At 36.9% G+C, this 21,373-nt stretch overlaps 1 protein-coding gene across 5 annotated transcripts; it reads right to left on the bottom strand.

Moving 5' to 3' along the window:
- Positions 1 to 467: 467 nt before the first annotated feature.
- LOC107877731 (calmodulin-binding receptor-like cytoplasmic kinase 3) lies at positions 468 to 19,647 on the bottom strand. Of its 5 annotated transcripts, none has more exons than XM_047415208.1 (8): positions 19,441 to 19,647; positions 18,532 to 18,595; positions 17,439 to 17,690; positions 17,038 to 17,321; positions 2,441 to 2,606; positions 2,261 to 2,350; positions 1,797 to 2,095; positions 468 to 953 (listed from the first exon to the last, which is right to left on the bottom strand). In XM_047415208.1, the coding sequence occupies exons 1-8, from the start codon at positions 19,630 to 19,632 to the stop codon at positions 744 to 746; spliced, it is 1,557 nt and encodes a 518-aa protein (XP_047271164.1). In that variant the 5' UTR covers positions 19,633 to 19,647; the 3' UTR covers positions 468 to 743. The 5 variants fall into 5 exon arrangements, with proteins under 5 accessions (XP_047271164.1, XP_016579923.1, XP_047271165.1 ...); XM_016724437.2 differs by having other exon boundaries at positions 17,863 to 18,877; positions 19,246 to 19,494; XM_047415209.1 differs by lacking the exon at positions 18,532 to 18,595 and having other exon boundaries at positions 19,441 to 19,577.
- Positions 19,648 to 21,373: the final 1,726 nt, after the last annotated feature.

Below are 21,373 nucleotides of genomic sequence, written 5' to 3'. Positions count from 1 at the left end.
TGTCTTTAGTAGGCCTTTGGACATAAATTTGTTGATATTGTTTTTTTTTTTGAAAAAAATAACATTTAAAAGTTATATTATAAGATTATATGTAAAGTTGAAACTGTATTTGGACATACTCTTCACTTGAAAAAATACGATACGTTGAAAGAAGTGGAAAATTTAGCCAAAACAAGTGATCATGTCGACTCTACGATCTGATCCTTCTCTCTTATGAAATTTCTAGTCATGAAAACTACTTCGTCATTAGCATCTTTAAATATTATCTGAAGCTTATGCTAAATATTTCATCTAATGCTCCTCCAGTATCCAATTTCTGGGACTAAAAAAATACTCATTAGTCGAAAGAGCACAGTACACCTGCACGTGATGTGTGAATTAGACACAAGTCACAGGCTCGAACCCAGACACGGTATTTAAGTTCCAAAAAAAAAAAGGGTAGAAAGATGGACAAATGATCCACAACATTTCAAACCGTGTGCCACTGGCAATCGGAAATTTTTCATCTATGTAGAAAAAATTCATCAATCCTTAGAAGTAACTGCTCACATATACAATAAAATACAAACAATAAGTGGTAGATTGAGCAAGTACTTCCTCTGTCCCATACTAGTTGTCCAACTTACTATAAATACTTGTCCCAAACTACCAGTCGGTCCACTTGCTAGGAGATATAAACTCGGATGGACTGTTGTTGAATTCCGAATTGGGAAGACTTATATTCACAGTATATCTGCAGTATATTACTGTCTCCTTCCGTTCCTCAAACAATCCATTCTAATCGCCCAAAGCTGCTCGCCAACGACCTTCATATCAGGACGATCTTTTCGTGTAGGTGCTGCACACTGGATGGCCAAACCAAACATTCTCACTAGTGTTTCCCCGTTTACTGCTTCCTTCATTTGAGGGTCCAACATCTCCAATACACATCCTTCGTTGTACTTTCTAAAAACCTGTATATACATATATTTGTACCCGATAAGCTAATATATCAAAAAAAAAATACATGTTCTCTCATTCTCTAATTGCCTAAATTGCTCGGATCCTTCAAAAATATTGTCAGGTATGTGTCGTATCCTTGACAAGTTATTCATTTTTGAAGAATATGTCACATGTGCGGAGGCATTTTTGGAAGATCCGAGTGAAGTATCAGAGCAAGTAACAGACTGTAAACACAATTAGCACATCTAACAGAGATGAAACAATTCTGCAATTAATTAACTTCCAATAGAGATGATCGCTCTTAAGTTATTCGAACTCTTCACATTCGATGCCGCACCCGTGTCGTCGCAACATGGATGTGGGTGTGGGATCCGTACCAATATGGTCAACCTATTTTAGGTACTTTGACCAAAGTCAATGAGTGTGGGATCCATATATGGTCAACCTATTTTGGGTACTTTGACCAAAGTCGATGGAGAAATTCCGTACAGATTTAATGATTTGTAATCACAACAATAGTTGAGGTGAAACTGAAAGTAGAAATTTCTATATCACTATTTATTCTCTCCTTCCAAGATTTCCTCTAGATCTTTCCACAAAATATCTCATAATTTAGGTATGACAACTCTATATTGGGATATTTGAGTTATGTTTAGCCAAATACCCATACCTGTATTCACTCCTACATCTGTATCCCGGAATCATAAACTTCACATCATAAAGGATCTAACCTCTAGATCCGCATCAGTATCGGGCACCCGCACCCGAGTCCGAACAACACAGTGATCAGTAAAGCCAAGAAATAAGATTTACCCAAATTAACTTAACGAGGAAATGTAAGTAAAAGAGCTTACCCATCTAAGTGTCACTCTCTCATCAGGAGGTCTTTTAAGCTCCACAGGACGACGACCTGTTAAGACTTCTAATAACAATACCCCAAATGAGTAGACATCACTTTTTGGTGTGAGTTGATATGTTTTCATGTACTCAGGATCAAGGTAACCAACTGTGCCTTTCACTTGGGTTGAAACGTGCGTTTTATCGGAGTCTGAGCCTCCAAGCCTGGCAAATCCAAAATCTGCAACTTTGGCACGCATCCTCTCCGTCAGGAGAATGTTTGATGACTTCACATCTCTATGGATAATTTGCTTCTCTGTGGCAAACAAAAAAGGGATTGCATCAAATCTAAATCATCAAATTGGACAAGAAGACCAAAACTTAAAGCAGCACCGACTGTGATCAGAACATTTGTGAATCAAATTAGATAAACCACTGCTAACTAAGAGAAGAGAGTAACTAGCGATGAACAGTAATGTACCAGCATATAGATGAAGGTAAGTGAGGCCATGAGCAATATCAATTGCAATTTCAAGTCGCTGATTGAAATCTAAAAATTTTCCATTTCCACCTGCCAGAGAACTCAAAATTATTGTCTCCACATTTTTACAAGAACGGAAGTTGTGGTCAGTGCACTAAGTTTAAGAAAGAAATGCTATACCATCTAGATGTTCTCTTAGTGTACCGTTAGGTACATACTCCGTGATGATGAGGCGTTCATTTCCCTTATCAACAAAACCAAGAAGCCTAACTAAGTTCCGGTGCTCGATTTTTGCCAAAAGCTCAACTTCACTTCTAAATTCATTGCTCAAAGCATCAAAATGCTCCTGTAAAATATTCAGATATTAGAATGATTGAAGTTTTTTCTCTCTCATAAAGAATTAGATAAAGACAGCAAAAATAAAGGAGCAAGAAAGAAAAGCCAAACTTTCCTCCTAGAGAAGCGATTTGATATTTGGCAGAAACATCTATATTTCGTATGATTTCCTGCTATTTATTAGTACTTCAATTGCGCATTTGATCTTAATTCGTTATATTTGAACTTATGTTGGTTTGTTTTGATGTCTCAGGCACATTTTGATGAATTTGGGCCACCCTAAATTGGTTGTCCGAAGTTTGTTAAGGTGTGTGTGTGCCACCCCTTGTGATGCAAGGGTGCCACATGGCCACGGGACGTGCATTGGGCAAGGGTGTAGCAAGGGCGGCGCATGAAAAAACTGATTCTAAATCTCCACAACATTGTTGTGTCACCCCTTGCGAGTTGCGACACAAGGGTGGCACATCATGAAGGTTTTCCGGTCCGACTTGGATTTGGTTTAAAAAGACCTAGGCATCCCCATACTCTATAAAGAGTACATTTTGATGAGAAAACATATCTCGGACATTTTTTGAAGCAATGCAAAGGCATGAAGCATTTCTTTATCGAGTTTATTTCTTTTCTTTATTTCATCATTCATTTTGTATTATTCATGAACTCTTGTTATCATACTCGAATCATTAGAAGCAAAACTTCCAAGTTCTAGGGTTATGTACCTACATGAACGTTGACGCATGAGTTTGAATTGCAGTAATGTGATTTATCTTATGAGTTGACTTCTTTAAGCACGGTCTTAATTCATTTTACTACTTCGTGAACTGTCAAATATATTTATGAACCTTGAATTGTACTCGAAAGTGGGAATGCAAGTGCAATAGGGTTAAATAAAGCAAGGTCTCAACCCTGAGCATTTAGGAGCGGATTCCCACCTTGGACAGACAAATACCTAGATGCCTTGTTTAGTTCATATACAGGAGTTGTAAATGGATTCGTGTTAAGGTTCATAACCATTGACATATAGGCATAAGAGTAATACGAGTGGTGATTAAGGGCTCAAGAGATCCTTATTTGTATTATTAACTATGTTAGTCAGTAAACTAGATAAGTTGCTACATTAGTTCAGATGAATGCGCAACAGGATTCTATGTGAAACCATAGCCCTGGAATTATTCATCTCATTGTTTTACTCCTAATCCATCTTGTTCCATGCTTTACTATGTATTTGTGTAGTATTCCGTGTCTCAAGCCGGGGGTCTATCGGAAACAGCCTTTCTACTTCTTTAGAGGTAGAGGTATGGACTGCGTACATCTTACCCTCCCCAGACCTCACTATGTGGGATTACCCTCCCCAGACCTCACTATGTGGGAATACACTGGGTTTGTTGTTGTTGTTGTTGTTGTTGTTGTTGTTGTTGTTGTAGTATTGTTTTACTCCTAAGCTCTTCATAATTGTCATCGACCAATTGTTAGTGTTGAATTCATTAATTTTATATCTTCGCAGCATTTAATTGATAACATCAAGTTTTGGGAAAATACTCTATTAATAATTTGGTAATGGTTAAGTCTGATTGTTGATGATATGTCTATGCGGGTTTGACACTCTACTTTTAAATCACTATATTACTTGTACGACCACATAAACAGCGTGTACCTTTGAGAGAAACATGGCTACCCATGAGAATTCAAACAACAACTATATGAAAAGATAGATAGTTATCAATCATAAGTAATCCTACTAGAATTTAGGTGTTGTTTACAACAACATTGGGTCTTGGGGAGAATAGCGTGTACACAGTCTGTACCTCTACCTCAGAAGTGAGTAGAGAGGTTGTTTCTATAGACCCCTGGTTCAAGACAAAAAACAGTCTAGTACAAGACGTAATAGAAGGACAATTAATAATAGGTAGTAACAAAGCAACAAATATTAACAAAGAAATTAATAGAAACAAGACTACCACGAATTATTACTACAATCGATCTACCTAAAACAACAAGCATCACCACAACCCCAAGAACAATAAACTGCAAGTGTAGCACAACGACTATTGGTACAAACAAACAAGACAAAACACTCCTACCTACTAGCATAGACGCACTCCTTCCAATTAACCTTCTTTCCTAATTTGTGTCCTCCACATCTTCTGGAGCCATGTCCTCGTTAAGTTGTAACTGTGTCACGTCTTGTCTAATAACCACTCTCCAATATTTTTTCGGTCTATCTCTACCTCTCCTGAATCCATCGATAGCCAACCGCTCTCACCTCCTTACTATGGATCAGTGCATCTCCTCATCACATGCCCGAACCATCCACCTTGCTTCTCGCATCTTGTCTTCCACTAAAGTCACTCCCATCGCATCTTGTTTTCCACCAAAGTCACTCCCATCATGTCTCGAATATCTCATTTCTAATCCTATCTCACCTAGTAAACGCACCCATCCATCACAACATCCTCATCTCCGCCACCTTCATCTTTTGGATGTAAGAGTTCTTGAGTGCCAACACTCAGCCATATACAACATGACTAGTCTAACCACCACTCTGTAGAACTTGTCTTTAAGTTTAGGAGGCATCTTCTTATCATACAAGACTCCGCATCCATTTCATCCACCTGCACCTATACGATATGTGACATCCTCGTCAATCTCTCCATTACCCAGGTGAGGTACTTGAAACTACCTTTATTTTGAATGGCCTAAGTATCAAACCTGACCTCCACATCAACCTCATGGGTTACCTCATTAAACTTGCACTCCAAATATGTAGTATTGGTCCTGTTCAACCTAAACCGTTTAGACTCTAAGGTCTGCCTCCATACCTCCAACTCAGCATTAACTCCTCCGTGAGTCTCATCAATAAAAACTAAGTCATCCGCAAATAACATACACCACGACACCTCACCTTGAATTTCCCATGTCAATACATCCATCACCAAGGCAAATAGAAACAGGTTAAAGGTCGATCCCTTGTGCAACCCCATCAATACGGGAAAGTGCCCCAAATCTGCTCTCATGGTTCTTACTCAAGTCTTGGATCCACCTTACATGTCCTTAATTGACCCAATTACGCCACCGGCACACCTCTAGCCTCCAAGCAACTCCATAGAATTTAGGTGGTGTTTGTTTGCGAAAGTTTTTCAATTAACTTGAAAATTCTCCCTTTGTCCCAATTTACGTGGCAGGGTTGGAATTTCAAGATTCAAACCTCCAAACTTAGACTATGAATTCAGACGCAAAAGCTTTAGATTTTTTGAAATAAAAATTATATATTTGAAAACTGCATAAAAAGTACTATAAATCACAATAATTAAGAACATAAAAATATTTAAATAGCACAAAAGGAAATTGGTAAAAGAACTTGGTTGACTCTCGAAATTCTGATTGTGCCACATAATTTAGGATAGAATGAATAACATTTCTGAAATTGGTGATTTTTCATGCATATCTTGCATAAATAATGCTACGCATTAGGAAAATTAATGATCTACCTTATATCACATTCCTTAAATATATATAGAGAGAGAGAGAGAAAAAATTATTGATATGGCTAAGATCGCATTCATGATATGTTTCTTGTATATATAGGAAAAGTTTAGAGTCCCCATAATTGTATAATTAGACATAGTGTAATTAGACATTGAAATTACTTTCTTTTCTTATTTTAGGGTACTTGTAAACACTATTTAAACCCAAACATGCTTGAGAGAATAATCAAGCAATTCATTCCCAACATCTCTTGTTTTCTTCTTCTTTACATGGTATAGAAGCATCTAAGAACTTGATAGGGACTCAAATAGCTCCCACTATCGGCGTGCGGTGCCAGCCAAGGGTACCGCAACTTAACAATGATTTTGTTTTTCTTTTCTTCCTCAGTCTAGCACAATTCCTCTATAAAAAATCAGTGATATTGTCCTCGTTCAAGCGTTGTTCATCAATCAGGCAACCATTATGGTGCCACTCTTTCTTTTTTTTTTCACACGAGATAAATATTCTCTAACATATATAGGAAACAAACTAAAAAGAAATCAGTTCTGCAAGACCAAGAAACGATAGGTACAAAAGAAAAAATAAATTGACACATGTTAGCACATTGTTGTAAGTTTGCTCCGATTAATGGTACTACTTGGCCCCCAAGACGACTCACAGCCACAACCCACCATCACACAACACTCCTACTGAGTCAATCGGGGACCAGGTAGTACCCATCAATCAGAGCAACCTACAATAATGTGCTAATTAATTTATTTACTGACGTTATAACTATTGTTAATTTGGTCTAGTCGAACTATTTTCTTATCAAAGTTTGATTTGTATGTATCGTAAAGGATTTTTATGTCGTTTACCTCAAAAAAAAAAAAAGGGAAATTCCACCTTCATTGGTAAGGCGAGCAGCACCCTTGCCTGGCACCGAACGCCTATGTTGCTCGGATTCTTCAAAAATGTTGCTGCACTCGTGTCATGTCGAATGCTCCATAAATGCACTACTTTTGGAGGATACGACACGTACCCACAAGCATTTTTGAAGGGTCCGAGCAACTTATCTGCATGCACTAAGTCTCTATCAAGATCTTAGATGCTAATTTACCGTGTAAGAAAGAAGAAAATAAGAGATGTTGGGAATGGATTGCACAACTCATCCTTCAAAAATTAGCGCTCTCGTCCAGTTCAAGTACCATTCATCAATCCGGCTTTTACACGACATAAATATCCTCTAAAATATATAGGAACCGGACTGATAAGGAATCAGTTCTCAAGGCCAAAAAAACAACAGTTAAAAAAGCAATAACTAAATTGGCACATGTCAGCACATTGTTGTAGGTTTGATCCGATTAATGATACTACTGGCTCCCGAGACAACTCACAGTCACAGCCCACCATTACACAACACTCCTAGTAAGTCATCTCGAGGACGAGGTAGTACCCATCAACTGGAGCAGCCTACAACAAGGTGCTAACATGTGATAATTTATTTTTGTTATTATAACTATTGCTTATTTGGTCTAATCGAACTATTTCTAATCACAGTCCGACTCGTATATATGGTAAAGGATTTTTATGTCGTTTCCAAAAAAAAAAAAAAAAAAAAAGGAATCCCACCTTCACCGGATGCAAGAGCAACTGAACACCTCATTCTATTACCTGAATGGTGCTTTATTAGAACTGTGCCAAATTGCAAAGCAACATTTATTATCCTCATCTACGTTGCAAGCTCAAACTGGTAAACATGGTCTGCCTAGTGACGCATTGCCTACTCCAACAACATCCCTTGCTTCAGTGGAGCACTCATCAAATGAAGTTGAGTATATTTGTAGCTCCAGAAACTGAGTATATTTGTGGCAAATTAGGAGCATAAAATATGTATGCTCCTACTTGAGGGGAAGTGTTAAGAATTAGTAAATGTCCATATAATTGTGCAGTTAGAAATAGGAATTACTTTCATTTTCGTTTTAGGATCATTTGTAAACACTATTTAAACCTCAAGATTCTTGAGTTAATAATCAACCAATACATTCCCAACATCCTCTTTCTTTTTTATTTCTTTTCAAAGAAAATTCCTAGCTTTATACCTCCCATGATGTACTCTTCCATTCATTTTATATTGCATTTCATCCTTGGCATACCAAGAAGCACATTGAAATGGTGAAAGTTGGGAGTTCCTCTCTTTTTCATGGATCTTGAGGTTGTTGTGGAATTGAGGTTCAAGTTGAAGTTTCAATCTACAACTTCCACTCACACGTCTTCAATTTCCACAAGATCTTTTTCAAAAAAACTGCAACTACCCAAGCTAAGCATCAATGATTGTTTTTTCCTATTTCAAAGTCATTCCACATTGAAAAAGAAGCAGCCAACTTCCTTCCCATTTCGACCTAACCATTCTCTGTCGTGCAGCCGACAAATGGGTATTGATGATAATGGATATTCATATTGTCCATCTAGATATCCAGTTGTAAATGGTAAGTTTTCCAACCCAAATATGGGTTGAATTAGATGGGTAATTGCTTTTTCAACCATTTTGCCGGCCTAACTCGATCCTAACAGAGTGAAGGGTTGGCCAAGAGCTTTTATATAATGTCTTTTTCCATCAATATTCCCCAGGGTTGCCTATATTGGTGGATTCTCTCTCATATCAATTTACAGCTTAATTTCTTTAGCCTTTCCTCCTCTTTCACACGAAAAACAATTCAAAATGGATAAAGCAATTACTAGGCATGTTCAGAAATCAACAAGCTAAGCTTTCTATAATAATATCAGTATAACCAAAAAGACCTAATCATAGATAAAAACTAAGATATGACTTCAAATAAGAGTTCTTTGCCTAGAATAGAGGTAGCAAAGTAGTCAAATAAGCAAATTATCTTCACAAAACCTAAATCATGTGAAAGAATTATGACCAACAAGATTCTTCACATATGTCTGTAATCTAGCAGGTGATAAATAGCTCTTAATCTTGCAATTGAGCTTGAAACTAAAACCAGGCATTGTCGACCCATTCTGATTTCTGAACTGGTGATTATCATCTATATAATAGTCATAGAAGATGCATTATATGGTCCAACAATCTGCTTACTTAGGCAAGTCACTCTTTCCAGCCCCTGGAAAGATCGGTCTTTATTACTCTCTTAAATGCATGCTTTGTAATCTCAGAAAGTTCTCATTTATTTTGTAATTGCAGCATTTTGGCGACATGGCCGAGGGCAGAGGACTGCAAATCCTTGATCATTGTTCTCTTTACGCTTGTAGCAATTTCAAATGACTAGACATGGAAAACCCCTCTGATTTATGACAACATGTCCAGTATAGTCCCACAAAGTCGGGTCTAGGGAGGGGACGTTTGTACGCAGACCTTATCACTACCTCTGATTTAAGATAAATTGCAGAAAGGAAATGACTATGAGGGACAAATAAAAATGACACGTTCCCTGCTTGTGAAGTGAATGTGCAAGGCTTGGGAGATGATGGCCCTTTAGCCATCAGTGTTGTATTTATTAACTTACACATATTAGTCAAAGCTCAATGCCTTGCAGCATATACCTAGATGCCTTGGTTAATATACAGGAGTTGTAACTGCACTCATGTTAAGGTTCATAATCATAGACATATAGACGTAGAAGTAATACGGGTGGGTGATTAAGGACTCAAAAGATTCTTATTCATATTATTAACTATGTTAATCAGTAAACCAGATAAATTACTACATTAATGAATGCGCAACAAGATACTTAGCGAAACCATAACGCTGGAATTATTTATCTCATTGTTTTACTCCTAAGCTTTGCATATTTGTCATTGACCAATTGGCAGTGTTGAATTCATTAGTTTTATATCGTTGCAGCATTTAAGTAACAAAATCACTCTTTGGGAAAAGTACTCGATTAATAATTCGATAATGGTTAAGTCTAATAATTGTTGATCATCAGTCTATGCGGGTTCTACATTCTACTTTTAAATCACTATATTACTTGTACGACCACATAAACAAGTGTGTACGTTTGGGAGCAACATGGTTACCCATGAGAATTCAAGCAACAAACTATATGAAAAGATAGATAATTATCAACCACAAGTAAATCCTACTAGAACTTAGGTGTTGTTTACAACATATCCAGTATATTCCCATAGACTAGATCTCGGGAGAATAGTTTGTAAGTAGTTTGTACCTCTACCTCAGAAGCGAGTAGAGAGGTTGTTTCTGATAGACCCTCGGCTTAAAACAAAAATAGTCTAGAAAAAGACATAATAGAAGAACAATTAATAATAGGTAGTAACAAAGCAACAGATATTAACAGAAACAAGACTACCACAAAATACTTCAACAATCGATCTACCTGAAAAAACAAGCATCACCAAAACCCCAAGAATAATAAACTACAAGCGTCGCACTACGATTACTAGTAAGGACCAACAAGAAAAATCACTCCTACCTACTAGCATGGACGCATTCCTTCCTACTAACCTTGTACCCTAATTCGTGTCCTCCACACCTTCTAGGGTCATGTCCTCGTTAAGCTGTAACTGCGTCATGTCCTGTCTAATCACCTCTCTCCAATATTTCTTTGGTCTATCTCTACCTCTCCTACATCCATCCATAGCCAACCGCTCTCACCTCCTTACTAGGGATCCGTGCATCTCCTCATCACATGCCCGAACCATCTCTACCTCACTTCCCGCATTTTGTCTACCACCGAAGTCACTCTCACCTTATCTAGAATATCCTCATTTCTAATCCAATGTCTCCTAGTAAACCCACACATCCATCATAGCACCCTCATCTCCACCACATTCATCCTTTAGATGTGAGAGTTCTTGACAGGCCAACGCTCTGCCATATACATCACTAGTCTAACTGCCACTCTGTAGAGCTTGTCTTTAAGTTTAGGAGGGGTCTTCTTATCATACAAGTCTCCATTTCATCCACCTGCACCAATACGATAGGTGACATCTTCGTCAAGCTCTCCATTACCCTGGAAAATAAATCCAAGGTACTTCAAACTACCTCTCTTTTGAATGGCCCGAGTATCAAACCTCAGCTCCACATCAGTCTCACGTGTCACCTCACTGAACTTGCACTCCAAATATTCAATCTTGGTCCTGCTCAGCGTAAACCATTTAGACTCCAGGTTCATCTCCAAACGTCCAACTTAGCATCAACTCTTTCACGAGTCTTGTCAATCAAAACTATGTCATTCGCAAATAACATGCGACATGGCACCTCACCTTGAATTTATCGCGTCAATACATCCATCACTAAGGCAAATAAAACGGGCTAAGGGTTGATCCCTGGTGCAACCCATCAATACGGGAAAGTGCTCCAAGTCTCCTCCCACAATTCTTACTCGAATCTTGGCTTCTTCGTACATGTCCTTAATTGACCTAGTGTACGCCACTGGTACACCTCTAGCCCCCAAGCACCTTCATTGAAATTAAGTGGTGTTTGTTTGTGGAATTTTTTCAATTCACTTGCAAATACTCCCTTTGTCCCAATTTAAATGACACTGTTGGAATTTTAAGATTCAAACCTCTAAACTTAGACTGCGAATTCTGACACAAAAGCTTTAGATTTTTTGAAATAAAATTCATATATTTGAAACTGAGTAAAAAGTACTATAAATCACAATAATTAAGAGCTTAAAATATTTATTTTTTTAGAAGGAAATAAGAACTTAAAATATTTAAAACACACAAAGAAATTTCGGTCAAAAGAACTTGGTTGACTCTCGAAATTCTGATTGTTCCACATAAATTGGGATGGAAAGTATAATATTTCCATAATTGCTGATTGTTTGATAATATTTCTGAAATTGGTGATTTTTCATGCATATCTTGCATATATAATTTAAGAATTACGAAAATTATTGATATGGCTTAGATCACATTCCTTAAATATTTATATATAGAAAACTAATGATTTTTTTTTTTGATAAAAGTTTATTTTGATAAAGATATATAGAAAACTAATGATATGGATTAGATCACATTCGTGATACGTTTCTTGTATATATAGGAAAGGTTTTAGAGCCCTTATAATTGTATAAGAAGACATAGTGTATTTAGACATAGGAATTACTTTCATTCCTTTTATTTTGGAGTACTTGTAAACACTATTTAAACCCCAACATGCTCGAGGGAATAATCAAGCAATTCATTCCCCACATCTCTCGTTTTCTTCTTTCTTTACATGGTGCAAGGGCATTTAAGATCTTGGTAGGGACTCAAACAGCTCCCTCTATTGACATGTAGGGCCAACCAAGGGTACCACTCGACTTACCGATGATTTTTCTATTCTTTTTCGGTAGTCTAGCACAACTCCTTTTTCAAAAAGTTGTGCTCCTATCCCCATTCAAGCATTGTTCATCAATCCAGCAACCGTTATGATGCTAGTTGTTCTTTTTCTTTTTGTACACGACAAAAGTAACCTCTAACATATATAGGAACTGGACTGATAAGAAATCAATTCTACAAGACCAAAAAACAATAGGTACAAAAGCAAAACTAAATTGGCACGTGTTAGCACATTGTTGTAGGTTTGCTCTGAATGATGGCACTACTTGGCCACTGAGACGACTCACAGTCACATCCCACAAGCAAACAACACTCCTACTGAGTCATTTCGGAGACCAGGTAGTAACCATCAATTGGAGTACCCTACAACAATGTGCTAGCTAATTTTTTTGTTGTTGCTATAACTATTGTTTATTTGGTCTAGTCAAACTGTTTTTTTTTGGAACCGATAACTAGTCGAAGTATTTTCTTATCACAGTTCGATTTATATGTATGGTAAAGAATTTTAATTCATTTTACCAATTAAAAGAACTGGAATCCCACCTTCATTGGTAAGCCGAGCAGCACCCTTGGCAGGCACCACACCCTTATGTTGCTCAAACTCCCCAAAAGTGGTGCCTCACTCGTGTCGGAACCACTAAAAATGCAACTATATTTGGAGGATTCGACACGTACCTGCAAGCATTTTTGAAAGGTCCGGCAACTTAGTCGCACGCTGCTAAGTCGCTGTCAAGATCATAGATGCTCTTATATCGTGTAAAGAAAGAAGAAAATAAGAGAGGTTGGAAAAGAATTGCATAACTCATCGTTCAAAAATTAGTGCTCTCGTCCCCCTTCAAGTATCGTTCATCAATCCGGCAACGGTTATGGTGCCAATCTTTCTTCTTTTTCTTTTACACGACATAAATATACTCTAACATATATAGGAACCAAACTTATAAGAAATCAGTTCTCAAGGCCAAAAAAACAATAGTTAAAAAAGCAAAAACTAAATTGGCACATGTTAGCACAATGTTGTAGGTTTGATCCGATTGATGGTAATACTTGTCCCCCGAGATAACTCTCAGTCACAGCCCACTATCACACAACACTCCAAGTGAGTTATCTCGAGGACCAGGTAATACCCATCAATTGGAGCAGCCTATAACAATGTGCTGACATGTGCTAATTTATTTTTTGTTGTTATAACTATTGCTTATTTGGTCTAATCGAACTATTTTCTAATCACAGTCCGACTCGTATATATGGTAAAGGATTTTTATGTCGTTTCCAAAAAAAACTGGAATTCCACCTTCACCGGATGAAAGAGCGGTTGCACACCGCTTTTTATTACCATGAATGGTGTTATATTAGATTGTCCCAGATTGAAAAGAGACATTTATCATCCTCATCTACGGCTACAAGCTTAACCTGGTAAACAAAGTCCGCCTAGTGACGCATTTCCTACTCCAACAACATCCCCTGCTTCAGTGGAACACTTATCAAATGAAGTTGAGTATATTTTTAGCTCCAGAAACTGAGTATCCAACTTGAAGGGGAGCATTAAGAATTAGAAAATCATTAATATGGTAAGATAGCATTCCTAAAATAAAAAAGGGAGATAGAGTATATATAATTGTGTAGTTAGAAATAGGATTTACATTCACTTTCTTTTTAGGATCATTTGTAAACACTATTTAAACCCCACAATGCTTGAGTTAATAATCACTCAATTCATTCCCAACATCCTCCTTTTTTCTTTCTTTACAAAGAAAATTCCTAGTAAAAGTTTGAAAAGATGGGGGTTTTGAAGATGTATTGAACATGCCGCCCCTTCTAGCTTTATACCTCCCATGATGTACTCTTCCATTCATTTCATATTGTAATTCATCCTTGGCATACCAAGAAGCACATTGAAATGGTGAAAGTTGGATTTCATCTCTTTTTTATCAATCTTGAGGTTATTGTGGAATTGAGGTTCAAGTTGAAGTTTCAAATCTTCAACTTCCACTCACACGTCCTCAATTTACACAAGATTTTTTTCAAAAAACTGCAACTACCTAAAATTGAGCATCAACAAGTGTTTTTTCCAACTTCAAAGCCATTCCACATTTCAAAAGAAGCAGCCAACTAACTTCCCATTTTGACTTAACCATTCTTTGACGTACATATAAGGTTTTGCTTTGTATGGACACTCCAAGCAAGTAACAAGACGCTTTTCTCCTTTATAATTCCCACCTCTTTCCATTTGTCCCAAAATCGGAGTTCGTGCCTCAACTTCTAAGTTGACTTGCACATGTGTCATTAGATTGTCACAAGACTCACAATCTACTGTATCTATTGCTTTGCTTTTGCAACTTACATCTTTCTTCTCAACAAATTAGACTACTCACGTGTCCTTTGGCTTATGGCTGACGCACATTACATTTTTGGCCACAAAATTAGTGCAAGTCTTCCATGTCTCAGCTCTTTGCCCAAGCTCTATAATAATGATGTATCTGACCTAAGATTGGGGAACAACCAGGTCAAATCAAATATGACGAGTCTAAAAACAGGTTAAACAAAATAGTCGGGTGACAACATAAGCTTAAAGCCAAAATAAGCTTAAGACTCTCAGAGACCAAGAACTAATGAAAAATAACACAACAACAACAACAAACCCAATGTATTCCCACATCTGGGGAGGGAAAGTGTACGCAGTCCATTGCGTACATACCACCACCTCAGATGAAGTAGAGAGGTTGTTTCGGATAGACCCCCGGCTCAATTAATGAAAAATAACAAGCCGGCAAATTGATATGTATATTAAAATTGTCCATCTAGAGATTCATTTTCTTGTGGTTAATGGATAATATCCATTTTGATCCATTTTAAATAGTCAATTATCCAACCCAAATATGGGTCAGATTAGATGGTTAATTATTTTTTAAACCATTTTGCAAGCCCTCTAACTCCATCCTAACAGAGTGAACTTTTTGTAAGACAATCTTTTTTCAACAATATTCCTTGGGGTCACCTATATCCTATTTCTCTTCTGGCTGGTGGATTTTCTCTCATATCAATTTATAGCTGAATTTATTTTTTCTTTCCTCCTCTTCAACACAAAAAACAATTCAAAAAGGGTTAAGCAATCACTAGGCATGTTCAGAATTCAAGAAGCTATTCCTTCTAAAATAAGATCAGCATAACCAAAAAGACAATCATAGATAAAAACGGCGATGTGACTTCAAATGCGAGACCTTTGCCTACAATAGAGGAAGTATAGAAGTGGAATAAACAACTTATCTTCACAAAACCTAAATCATGTGAAAGAATTATGACCAGCAAGATTCTTCACATTACAGAAACTACGTTAAGTTTGTAATCTAACAGGTGATAAATAGCTCTTAATCCAGCCATTGAGCTTGAAACTAAGACCATGCATTGTTGACCCATTTCTTTGAACTGGTGATTATCATTTATATAATATTCGTTGAAGATGCATTATATGGTTCAACATTCTGCTTACTTAGGCAAGTCTCTCTTTCTCCTGGAAAGATAGTCTTTGTTACTCCCTTAAATGCATGCTTTACAATCCCGGAAAGTTCTCATTTATTTTGAAATTGTAGCATTTCGGCAACATGGCCAAGAGTGGTGAGGCAGAGGACTGCAAATCCTTGATCATTGTTGTCTTGACACTTGTAGCAATTTCAACTGACTAGACAAGGAAAGTCCCTCTGATTTATGAAGATAAATTGCAGAAAGGAAATGACTATTGAGGGACAAATAAGGCCCCGTTTGGCCATGAAAACTACTTTTTTCCGTAGTTGGAGTTGGAGTTGAAGATGAAGTTGGAGTTGTGTTTGGCCATGAATATAAATTAAAGTTGTTTTTGAAATTTTGTGAGAGAAGTATGAGTGAAAAAAGTGAAAACAGTTAAAATTTGTTTTCACTTTTCCAAATAATTTTTCCGAGTTGGAGTGGGAAAATTCATGGCCAAACGGAGCGTGTTTTCACTTTTTTCACTAAAGTGAAATAATTTTCCGGAAAAAAGGAAAAAATTTGTATGGCCAAACGGCTACTAAATATCACACATTTCCTGCTTGGCAAGTGCATATGCAAGGCTTGGGAGATGATGGCCAGTTAGCTGTCATCGTCGTCTCTATTAATTTACTAGCTTGCACATACTAGTCAAAGATAGACGCCTTACAGCATCAACTACTAGATTAATCGGTTGTGATGCCTTCGCTATCTAGTTTTTTTATGAGGGGTGGTGTCAGGGTCAGCTTGCACACCTCCTCCCAGTACATGTACCTTGTAACTCTTCCCACCAAAGCTTATGGAGAGGGGAAGAAATCACCTTGTGTTTTCTGAGACATCATGGTTATCCTCCCACTTCACTGACAACTAAGTCACACCATTGAGTGCGGTCCTAATTTCCAACAACAAAGACGACATTGTAACCAATTCAACGAATTACTAAACTAGGAGTCCATAATAATATGCTTAGAGGCCTTTAATTAACTATAAAATGCAAGTAAACTCTGTTAAGCCATTCCATTAAATTGTGCATCGGTTAATGCAACTTACACTTAATAGTGAAAGCTTGTTCCAAATGGTTTTCTTAAAAAAAAAACCATCAAAGAAACATAACATATACTATAAGATTTGCAGATATAAGACCACTAGACTAAATGGTAAATTACCTTCTTTGCACGTTTAATGGCAACTATTTGCCCATCTGGTAGTTGAGCTTTGTACACCGTTCCAAACCCTCCCTCTCCAATTTTTTGGGATGAAGCAAAATTTTGGGTTGCTTTGAGAGCCTGATTCAAATTGAGGTGAATGGACCCAATTCTATTGAGTTTCGGAGACATGCTAAATCTAGAGGGACTAGGCGGCACTCGAAGTGGACTAGCTGGCACTCGTAGTGGACTGCCTGGTGCCTTTTCAGGAACATAATTCATCTCCAGAGAGGACGTAGAGTCCACTGCAGTAAACGCAATATCTTTATAAATAACCACCATATCCAACAAAACAACTAGCCGTGAAGAAGAATGTAAACAGCTATGAACTCAATACAGGAACATTGAAACGGTTAACTCACTTGAATTAGGATCCTTTACAAGAGCGGATTGATCTATTTCCTTCTTCCTCGTGCGAAAACAAGGGCAAATTAAGCCACAACATAGAATAAAAAATGCCGGTACTGCCATGGCAAACTTTTTTGAGGTTACTGAAAAATCATCAGCATGCTTTTCCTTGACCTTCCGTGATGTATCATCAAAATTGTGTTCGTTGGATCCTTGTCTGACCACCTTCTGTATAAATTTTCTTTCAGACTTGAAATGCAACTCATCTGCAAGATGGTGTGGACTCTAGTATATTACTACACAAATTATAAACCGTGATACCCAACGGAAGCAATTAGGAAAGATAAAGAAAAATTAAATGATTTCTAATGAAGAACGTCCTAGAGGATCCTTGGAAAGACATCTGAAAACAACATTGTAGCATATATTGGTGCATACCAATCAATAAGTCCAATCCACAATGTCGAAACCCAACATTTGGTATGACACAGTGCTCTGCCCTATCAAACTTGAGGGCATTGCAGAATAAATCTTTTTCTACTAATATGCCATTTACATAGAACACTAGGCGATTCAGATCATCTGAATAATCAACTCGGTAAATTCCACAAGCTTCGTGATGTCCCAACAGACGAGAAGCAGAAATTAGCGGGAATTGCAACAGCAACAGTAAACACAGGACCACTACAGCCATATTCAGTAAGAAGTGTCATATTCGCCCCATTTCGTAAAACAAAAATATAATGGATCCATTGCAAATTCTTTAGTTGTCTCAATAAACCACATACAAGCCAAGCCTCCTCCTTTCCCAGTCAAGTCAAGAAGTCAAGACAGAGTCACAATTGATAAGTGTTAATTAGGCAGCATCAACCTCCACAATCGACGTGGTGAAAGTCAAGTTCTCTTCCTGTTCCAACTGGACCAAAGTGGAAACTACCTCACTCAACAATAAAAATAACTTTACAGTCCAGATTCTTTCAGGCTTCAGCTAAGCAATTAAAAATTCAGATTCAATAATCAACTCACTTCAAAATTCCAATAACAATTCGATAGATATTGAAAGCCTCAAGAACCAAGAATTTCAAAAGTTCAGATTGGAATCCCTACTCTTGTCTTGCCAAATCCAGAGCTGAAACCAAACTCCAAATCGCGATGAATTAAGATAATTCTTCTACCAAGATACCAGAGAAGAAGATTCAATTACACACCCAATCAACCAATCACACAAACAAGACAAACCAGATCAAGAAAACCTCAAGAACCCAAATACCCAATTCTCAAAAAGCTTGAGTCTTTACTAATATGGGCACTAAAATAGACAAACCAGATCAAGAAACCCTCAAAAACCCAAATACCCAAACACCCAACACTGTAAAAAGCTAGAATCTTTACATATGGTCACTTAAACATAGTCTTCCCCACTTCATCAACTAGACAAACCAATCAAGAAGACCTGAAAAACCCAAATATCCAATTCAGCATAAAGCTAAAATATTTACAATATGGGAACTGAACTTTTCTTACCCAATTAACCAATCAATTAAATAAGAGTTAAGACAAACCAGATCAAGAACCCTCAAAACCCCAAACACCCAATCCTTCAAAAAGCTAGAATCTTTACAATATGGGCATAAAAACATGTCTTACCCACTTCACTAGACAAACCAGATCAAGAAAACCTCAAAACCCAAACACCCAATTCTTCAAAAAGCTAGAATCTTTACAATATGGTCATTAAAACTTAGCACCAAACAAACAAACCAGATCAAGAAAACCTCAAAATCCCAAATACCCAATTCTTCAAAAAGCTAGAATCTTTACCTTACAACCCCAGATAGACAAATCAGATCAAGAAAACCTCAAAATACTGAACACCCAATTCTCCAAAAAGCTAATATTTTCACTCAAAAAATTTGGGAACTAAACTTGTCCATGTTGAAACACAAAGATCACAGTTGACTTTAGCATAAGTAGAAAGAAGCAATGAACATGGATTGTGCAAGAAGAGAAACAAACCTGCAAAACAAAAGGCGGCTGAGGTTCTTTAAAGATGTTTTTAGTAATTTCCAAAGCAAATACTATGTACCAATCTCGGTGGGCAAAGTAGGAAGTGGGGATAGGAGAGAAGGTGGGGGTAGGGGGGTCCAAGTGAGGCAAAAAATGGGTGTCAAGTACGTAAGTAAATGAAGTCAATGCATGCGTATGCATTCAGACGGCTAACACTCTCAGGATAGTTGACCTCTTTTGTTTGTAAGATGATATTGAGCCAATTTTAATGTACCTCGATTAAAATTATAATAGCGGTCATTTTACAACAATAATAGATATTAGATAATATTGTTTATGGATATATGAAAAAATTACTTATTATTTTTTATTTTTACTGAAATCAAACGTAAAAGTTTAAGTTCTCAATCCATTTTATTAACTACTGGATCACTCAATCATCTCTCATCAATGATAGATATTAGATAATGTTGTTCATTCGAGATGCTCAAGATGTGGTGTCAGCTTTTGCATATTTGAATAAAGTTATAGATACAGGTCACTCAGATATATGTGAAAGATTATCAACATTGTTCATTTCTATTGAAATTTGTACGGGAGAGTTTAAGTTGGCAATCCACTTCATTAATCACTCGATCACTCAGTCATCTCTCACTGACGACAGATATCAGATAATGTTATTCATTCGGGATGTTCAAGATGTGGTGTCAGCTTTTGCATATTTTGAATAAAATTAGAGATACAGGTTATCCAGATATATGTGAAAGATTATCAACATTTTTTATTTCTATTGAAATTTGAACGAGAGAGTTTAAGTTCTCAATCCATTTCGTTGATCACTGAGTCACATTTTTAGATCTTTATTTACCCACTCTTTTCTTGCGAGAATAATTATATAACCAAGAAACGTATACGTTATGTATCAAAGTAAGAGTAATTATCAAATATAGAGAGTAATTATCAAATATAGTGATAGTTCTTAAATTTCATCATGTATTAGTGATGTAGTGATTTTTGAATTTCTTTATGTTAGTATAGCTTTTTTTTTTTTTTTTGGTAAATTATGAAAGATTACCATAGACAAATCATACGTTTACATCTAAAGAGCACTCCAATAGGATTTAACACCATCCCTTTTGGAGCCTCGGGAAAGCAAAGAAAGAAAAACACACAATTACGTACAAATTCGCTGAACCAGACTAGTATATTTCCTAGCCTTTTCAGAACCTCCCAATAAATCTAGTCTTTCTATCATCTCTTTCTTAATCTGTGCAGTGGCAACCTCTATTTTTACAGTTGTTGCCTTAAATAGCTTCCAGTTTCTTGCTTTGCATGTGTGATAAACTCTTGCACCAAAAATTGTTGCAGCCAGTTCCTTCCTAAATTGCTTCCACTTTCTGTCTTGTATCCATTTTAGACAAAACAACACCTTCCTCTTCTGAATTTTTAATCTGGACCATCTTTCTATTTCCTCTTGTACAGTGATTGTCCATCTACACTAAAAGAAAAGGTGTAGTTGGGATTCCTCCTTATCCTCGTCACATAAGCAACATTTTTCATCATTCACAGGGATATATAGTAGTTGCATTCTTTGTTTTGTTAATAGTCGATCTTGTTTTGCTAGCCAAAGTATGAATCTATGTCTGGGAAGCATAAGAGAATTCCAAATTAAATTAGCTTCTCTAGTTCTTTGCATATTCCCCACCAACTTTAGATAACTTCTACTTACCGAGTATGCACCACTCTCAGTTAAACAGTATATCCCTTCTCTATACCAGCTAGTCATGCACATTTTGATTGAGTTTTAGTTTTCTTCAGTACCAATTACAATCGGCTGGAGGGCAATGAATCCATATATCATCACACTCTTTCATATGAAGTCTATGTATCCATCTAATTCAGAGAGCATCTTCTTTGTAAGCAAGTTGTCAAATCAATTTCC

The sequence above is a fragment of the Capsicum annuum genome, chromosome 7 (genome assembly GCF_002878395.1).
Source record: "Capsicum annuum cultivar UCD-10X-F1 chromosome 7, UCD10Xv1.1, whole genome shotgun sequence".
NCBI lineage: Eukaryota > Viridiplantae > Streptophyta > Magnoliopsida > Solanales > Solanaceae > Capsicum > Capsicum annuum.
This window is presented reverse-complemented; position numbering and strand designations above follow the sequence as displayed.